Below are 8,015 nucleotides of genomic sequence, written 5' to 3'. Positions count from 1 at the left end.
CAAGATAAAATAATATTGTTCTCACTTTTTAATGCAATTGCCAGGTCTTTTCATATGCATGAGAATGTAAATGAAGACAAGAACCAAACTTCTGCAGCTCAAGAAATTGCGATTTCAGAACGCGAACGATGGCGAAAGAAGGTCCTTTCACAAAGCTTTTTTGCCCCTTCTGTTAAAAGTATACTGTACACCGCAACCCCCGACAAACTGCACGTAGCCGAGCTCACTTGTTTTTCGCGAATCCTGTTGTCTCCTCCTGTGATTGGCTAGTTATGACCTTGCCAACAGTGCTTCTCCCAAATAAGGAATATGCAAATCAGACTGCTCGTCCTGCATGCATAAATACTCAGATCAGCTGTGCAGCTGTGTGAGGTGCTTAGACAATCAGCTGTCTGTACACCACAGCTAGCCAGTTGCCTGCTGCACGTAGCTTTCCATTCACTGGTGGACTGTCTGCTCGCAGTCGAACGGGTTGTCGTCGCGGAGGGAGGAGTGCGAATGGTGGCCAAAATCTGCTTGTCTCACGAACTTTACTGAGTATATGAATTTGTAGTTTCTGACAGTCAGAAGATCAAATTGCACAGAACTTCAGTATTCATTTGGATCGTAAACGGAGGCCAAGCGTGACGCGAAAGAGAACTTTTTTGACTGACTACTGTACGTTAACTCCCGCCAGCTCTACGGAGGTTCATGCCTCGGAGATTCATGCCTCGTCTTCTGTCTGTGGATAATACTCCTGCAAGTGAAAACTTCGACGAAATGTTAGACCTGCAAGAATACCCGAGGTTCCGCAGATCTGTGAACATCATCGAAAGTGTTCGTAACAACATCAACTTACTTGGTAAGATTCTTTATTATTCAAACCGTTATTCATCACACGAACCCTGGCCATTAGTACCAAGTGGTAATTCACACGTTACAGTACAGCCATAGTTTATACAGCCTTCTGTACATTGCAAGCTTAGCGTACGTACATGTACACACGTGTGCACTTCGCCTTTTTCCTTACCACCCTACGCCGTGCACGTCCATGCCATGTGTACTTCAACCACTAAATGAGTCACTCCTTCGTGATCAGCTGGTCATCTGCGTAATTTACCTCAAATTATTGCACAATATCACACAGTAGAACTCGGTGTACTCTGCCCTCATGTAGACATACTGTATGTAAAATGTGGTCGTCTGCTGCAGTAAGCTTTGTGTAGTGCCATTTACTGTCTTTGCCTCAAGAACTAAATTACAAGATGTAAATTTATGTCACTGTGGATAAATTACTAGTATTCTGTGTTTTCCTGGTCATTGTTCACATTTCCACCAAAGTTATCACCAGGAATTCCCGTTCTTTCAAAATACAAGAAGACATGAACACGATCTTGGAACTTGGCCACACTATTTTGTATCAGTATTTCGCATTCAATCTGCACTCCAAGTATATCCCCAGTTTTGTCTGGGGTCGAATCTAGGTGGCTGACCATTTTTTTTTTTTTTGAGGAATCTATTCCATTTATGATTTTATTATCATTCATTCATTTATTTGTCTAGATGCTTGATCTGTTTATTTATGAAAAATGCTTTTAAATGAATAAAAGCTTCATAGTAAAGGGCTAACTGTCGATAGTGACTAGGTATGCTCATATTAATTGCTTAGTGGCATGGCAGTGCTAAATTTACTTGTTTATATTTCTTTTATAGGCCCTCGACACAAAAACCCAGTACAACTGTATTAAGAAATATTAATCATGCCTAATGCCCCAACTAGATAAATGATATAAAATATTTGAGAGGAGTGCCATGGATTGTTGTGTCTATGCTATTTGACTCTTTTCCAAGGATTCTGAGCCGAGTCTTGTACCAATGATGTCCAGTTTTTATTTCATCTTCCTGCTGTTTACTTAGTAGTTAGTGCATAATAATTGTGGATGCTGAGGTTGCGTTTGAGATAGCAGAGTTGTAGGAAAATTGTGCGGTTTCAGTTGCACAATAAAGAAGATGAGAATGAAACTACCCTTGTTCTCTGTGCATTGTTGGTCTAAAGTGAGTCATATTGAGTGGGGCTCAGAATGCTATACAGGCGCAGTGCGTGAGCTGTCACGTGCATGGCCGATTTTGAGTGCATGTACCATGTTTGCCCCCCTGGATCCATGCTGCGCATCCACCCGTAGTCTTCGCAAACACCCAGGGCTCCAGTTCTTACCCTTTTGGGATTTTTCTATTGTCATTACGCACGGCTGAGAACACAATAGGATTCGTCATTCTATACATTGCAACATCAGTAGGAATGAGCGGTATGGGCTTACCCTCTTTTTAATAATTATTTACATTTTGTCTTGATGACTTGTTTTAAAAAATGAAATGAAACGGAATGCAACAATACATGCCATTACCAAGTTTTGTGTACTCTTATTATAGGATTGTACCATTAGACCATGCTGCACTCCAGAAATCACCAACTTTCCATACCTTGTCTGCTGGACGGGGGGGGGGGGGGGGGGATGTTAAAAGTGGCTGTCAGCAATGGTTTGATACGTGCATATGTAGTTCCATGCATACTACAATTTATTTACAGTGTATTTTTTCACAACTGAAATTGAAATGTTTACATTTGTATGGTCAGAGAGAACATGCTAATGATTGTGTCATACATTTTGATGCTGAAGACTAGAATCTTCTTTGAGCCGTTAATGTTCTTTTGCTGTCGTCCCTGAATACTTCAATATTTACTGCTCCTTGCCAAGGATATTACTTCTTGTACAGGATCTTATGAAACGGGAAACATGCGCAGAGTTTGTGGTTCTTCGCTATTTTCAGGCTTTGCTTTCTTACGTCCCTTCCTCAGCCGAGCTCAGCTGCCCCCTTACCCTGGGCTTCTTTTCCCCCTCTCTCCCCATCTCTCACACAACACAACACACACACACACACACACACACTCCCTCTCTTTCTCGTACTTTCTTTCTATCTCTCAATAAGCGTGAATAACTGATTGGGACGAGAAGTCCAACCAATGGCAGGTGGTACAGTATTGTTACTAGGTCGACACGATTGGCTGACTCGTAGGAGTGGTTTATACATATTCATGAAGGGTGCGCTCTCGATATGTGAGCTCTCTCCCTGACCCCTGTCGATTGGGACGGCATCCAGGGTAGGGGCTCTCACAGCTGTTCAAGTGGTCTCAGGCTCATGAGCATGCACTTGAGGCAATGAGCTCAGAATACAGGGTTGTGCGCATTTCTTGCATTTTGTATAGACACAGCAGGGAAATTGAGAAAGTTATTCTGGTACATCAAATTCGATATTTGGCACAATAAGGGAATTCTATATTTTTCATGGACCCTCTGTGTTGTGTCTAAAAAAAGGGTGCTTTATTTGTTCCATGTAGTGTATTTAGCCGTTTGAGTACTGTAGGCCTACTTGTAGATTCACAGCACTATTGCACTTGTAATTCGCTCAACTATTTTTATTGGCAACCACATGAAACCTCCATGGGCACTTGAGATGAGGTGCAGGGCAGGTCTTGGCAAGAATTTATAAAGGGCTATTTAAGAACCTTAAGCAAAGTTGTAATGCTTTGTCTACCCTCTTCCTCAATTCTTTCATAGGCCTACCAACAGGCCTGCTGTCTTCTCAGTAATCCTCTCTGTCAGCAACCTTCTAGGAAAAGTAACAAAGTGATCCTCATTGTCCTCTGAGGTCTGGGGAAAACAATGTCAGTCCAGCCTTTAGGCTTTTGCCAAGGTGTCATTCATGCCTACCCCTCACTGGACACTGGACTGCATGGATGACTGACCATCCCTTGTCCCTGGCTTTGTCCTTCAGCACCCTGTGGCTACTTTGTCCTTCACTGTGTAGGATCACACTTGACCACTCTATCTGAAAGTCACCTTGAGGTTATGAACATTGTATTTTTCCCATCTCTTCTTTGATTGCTGCAGAACTTTGTGAATGTTATGATTCTGAATTAAGAATATTGTTTGCGAATTAATCATTTCCAACTTTCTTTTTCTTGATAGATGACAATGCTGTGGATCAGTGCGGCAATTACGAAGATGGAGACAACGATACAAAGATGGCTCAGTTTGTGTCACATCTGGTGCTCAACACGCTGAGGAAAGCCAAAGATTCAAGGGAATTCAGCGGAAAACTCCTAATCCCAAGCAACCTGCCTGACCACGTTGCTAGAGACGTTCTCATCATGGCACGCGAGGAGCCGTGTGGCGTTCGTGGATGCTCATTGGACATTGTGTACGAGGATGGGAACATATGCAAACGCTTTGGACGTGTCGCTGTAGATCCAGACACAGTAACGACTTTTGAGATCACTGTCATTCTTGGAAGGGACTCGCCAAGGTGGTTTTTGTCAAAAATGCAATCAGTGCTGAGGAACTCTGGGGAACAAACTGTGCTGAAATCATGTTATAAACTTGTGAAGACCAAGCTGTACAGGCGGAATAGCAGTCTTTCAATAAAGGAAGGATCTTAGCTTAAGTTGGCTCATCTAAAGACTGATATTTTTTTTTGTCAAAGTTTGGTTTTTCCAGAACTTCTGTGTCGATTGCAATATTTTGTACCTTACCCATTTTGTCAACAGAAACTTCCATGTATCTTCCCATAGTAATTGTGTACTGGGCATGCACTTGCTAAGGAAAAAGAAAACTTAACCTTTTTCCACCTGAAATCTTGTGCACATTGGTATCATGTTCATTGCTATCTTTTGTATGGTGCTCCCTCTAAAGGCAATCATGATTTTGTTTTTCTTTCATTCCACTGTCGAAAACGTTTAGGTAAATGGTGAATGGGAGCAAGATAAACAGCCATTTCATATTTACATTGCATGTGTACCTGTATTCATTTTGATTGCCTGATTACTATTGTTTTTGTATTCAGTGCTGCACATTGTTGGATCGGTGCAATGGCTGATAAGACAAGAGTGCCGAGAAATACACAGGGTTATTCTAGATTCATCTGAATACACCAAACAATAGGACCAGAGTAGGAAGAGGCTCATGCTCCAAGCTTCTTTTCAGGCAAATACCCAGAGATCAATGTTAATACAATGTATGTAACCTGCTTCAAATTAGCTATGTTACTGGAGTTGTTTCATATGCCAGTTGACACCAAGACAAGAGTATGAAGCATGCAAAGGGTATTGCCAGTACCCTGATCCAGTTATGACGCAAGTATTTTACTTAAGGTACACAAGGTCGTATTGTCAAAATGGTGTGCTGCTTTTCTTGACTATGTGCAAACAAATGGAGGCTCAAAAAGTGATGCCCTCACCCAGTTTCTTTGCTCCTGTAGATTGAAAAAAAAAGAAAAGTCATTACACAGAGCAAGGAAAAATTTGTTACTTTAGTGCTGTTCCATCGAATTGTTTAGATATGTAGTATGATATGTTTACCAATCTGCATCAAATTTAAGGATCTCTTTTTTCCCAATAGTAATCACAATGAATGCTGCCACTGATTGCCTGGTGCAGTCAGTGTTATCATCCACACATGTTTGATAGCAGTTACTACACTGTAGTAAGCACACCACTTTCCCCTGATGTATGTATAGCAATGTTTAAACACAGGACATCTGCTCGCAGAGAATGAGTCTAGATTTTTTGTCACTTTTTTTTTCTGTGTTTATGGATGAATTTGAAAGCTAAAAGTTCATCAGTTCTAGCACGATTTTCAGCAAGGGGAGTTAATGCAAAACAAAGAAACTGAAACTGTAGTCATTCATCCAAATACAAATTGTACAGTACATGTACCATTCATTTATGTTTTGATTTAACTTTCAGTCCTATACACTAAAAGACTGCCAGTAAATATTTGTCTCTCATTGGCATAGACTGTTACCTCAAGTCACTTGTTACCAGGGTTTAGCTTTCAGTGTTTATTATTATTATTATTATTATTATTATGAGGTACAATACACCATTACTAGATATATCAACACCAAATTAAGAAAGCAAAACATTATTTTATCTTATTTGAGAAAAGTCCATAGTATTTATATTTTTTTTTCTCTCATGTGCTACTGATTTTATCCCTAGCCTCCCTTGTCTTGTTGCACATGAAAGACTGCATGGTAGGCTTCCTCTGAATGGCATAGTGAATGTTTCATATGCCCAGTAGGCCAGAGAGAAGTGCAGTGTGATAAATGACTACACATCATTTTTATTTATTTGATATTTGTGCTTCAGTTTTACTGAAATATTCAGATCCCTTCATTACCAAATGCTGCTCATGTTACCTGTTTGTCCTGCCTACAAAGTTGATGTACACCGTCTCCATGCTACTGATGAATGTTTGAGATGAAATTGTACTGTGATGCAACACTTTTCCTTCTTTTTTTTTTCATTTTAGATATATTTCTCAGACGAGTGAAAACTGAACACCTGACATGCTATGTTTCAAGATATGCAATAAAAATGGATCAACTTGATATGAATTGTCTTCTGTTTTTTATTCACCTTTTTACTGTGTATTTGGCTCTAGTAAACAACAGGTTCCCAAGTACACTATAATGTAAAGCAACAGCTACATACAATGTAGGGTTCGTGTATGCTCTCATCACATTGGGTACATCATTATCTTGGACAGTGAGTTAAAGTGTCAAATTTTCAATGGTGATTAGGTACAAATAATGGGGGAAGTCATATCATCCGATCGGAACAGTGGTCTTGTATGAAGAGGAAAGAGATGAATGTACATGTATGTGGCAGTGTCTGTATTGTGCATAGTTGGGTCATGTTTGTGTGCATATATATGTGTATTCTTTTTAAAACAGTCAACTCTATTCGTAAAACAATTTATGCCAGAAATACCATACTCGTCACCTGAATATATTATTAGTACTTCGCTTAAAACGTGTGCGGTAAATATGACGATGTCTTCAACTTTCGTTCCATTCCCCCAAATTTGAATGCAGATTTGATGGGCGATGAAATGAGAAAAACTGATTTTTAGTAGGGTATTGGTCAAATGGAATGAAAAGCAGCTCGTGGTGTTTGTGTCTGTGTGTGTGTGTGTCTGTTGGCTGTTTGTCTATTGAGTGTGTCCGGTAGATGACTAACAGAACAAATTTTCATTAGGACAGAATACAATGTACGTACATTACATTGTTCTGCGTGAAGTCCCCGGTAAATTGTATTTCGCCTTATGAGTTCCACGTTTTAAATGAGCTTACATTGTGAAAGGAAGTATCGCCCACTAATTCGAGAGTGCAGTGCACTCTGTCCAAACGCCATGTGATGTGCCCTCTTGGGAAAGTAACATTTTCTTATCGTATAATACGTCAAGTATCAACATTATTATCCTGGTATACCGGTATAGCCCTGTCTCGACGTCAGAAATCATGTGTTACAGAGAAACCTACACTGACTTACATTCATTCATTCATTCAGTGTGCAAACTGCATATCCATTCCCTTTGGTGTTCCTCCCCACAATGTGCACACAATAATATTATTACCTAATTGCAAAAACTTCACTCATAGCCTTTTTGATACAGTACATACCATGCAAACCCACAATAGAAACGTATGACGTGTCATTGTAAAAATAAAAATAAAAACGGAAAAGAGATAAATCAGGAATATGGGGTCAGCTGTAGGTTTCACAGTGCTCATGTATTTCCTTTTGTTTGGACAACTACAGTAGTATGACTGGACTAAAGGAAGTCGTTTCAGTGATTGCAAATCAGATGAGTGTGATATATATCCGCGATTACTCAAGGACGTTGGTCAGCTTTTGCGGTTTTCGAGCGTTGAACCATTCCAGGATTAAAGGGATGGTATAGTGTTGGTTGAGGTGAGAATTTAGCTTTTTCACTTTTTGCGAGATATACGTAGTAACAACTTTACGAATGTTATAAAGCATACAGGTCTAAGAGGAATTCAAAGTTTATTTGATGAAAATTGGTTCCGAAATGGGTGAGATATCAAAAAAAAAAAAAAAAAAAAAAAAAGGGGAAGCACAGCGATCTCGCTCTATTTTGGATATCTCAGCCATTTCAAAACTAATTTTCATC

General features: G+C 39.9%; 1 protein-coding gene across 1 annotated transcript; it reads left to right on the top strand.

Annotated features, from left to right (window-relative positions):
- The first annotated feature begins 368 nt into the window (after positions 1-368).
- LOC139731330 (DNA damage-inducible transcript 4-like protein) lies at positions 369-7,001 on the top strand. Its single transcript, XM_071642223.1, has 2 exons — positions 369-841; positions 4,008-7,001. Exons 1-2 carry the CDS (start codon positions 691-693, stop codon positions 4,475-4,477), a joined length of 621 nt encoding a protein of 206 aa, XP_071498324.1. The 5' UTR covers positions 369-690; the 3' UTR covers positions 4,478-7,001.
- The last annotated feature ends 1,014 nt before the right edge of the window (positions 7,002-8,015 follow it).

The sequence above is a fragment of the Diadema antillarum genome, unplaced genomic scaffold (assembly GCF_040938485.1).
Source record: "Diadema antillarum isolate AM-2024a unplaced genomic scaffold, OU_Dant_1.0 seq00000368_RagTag, whole genome shotgun sequence".
Lineage (NCBI taxonomy): Eukaryota > Metazoa > Echinodermata > Echinoidea > Diadematoida > Diadematidae > Diadema > Diadema antillarum.
This window is presented reverse-complemented; position numbering and strand designations above follow the sequence as displayed.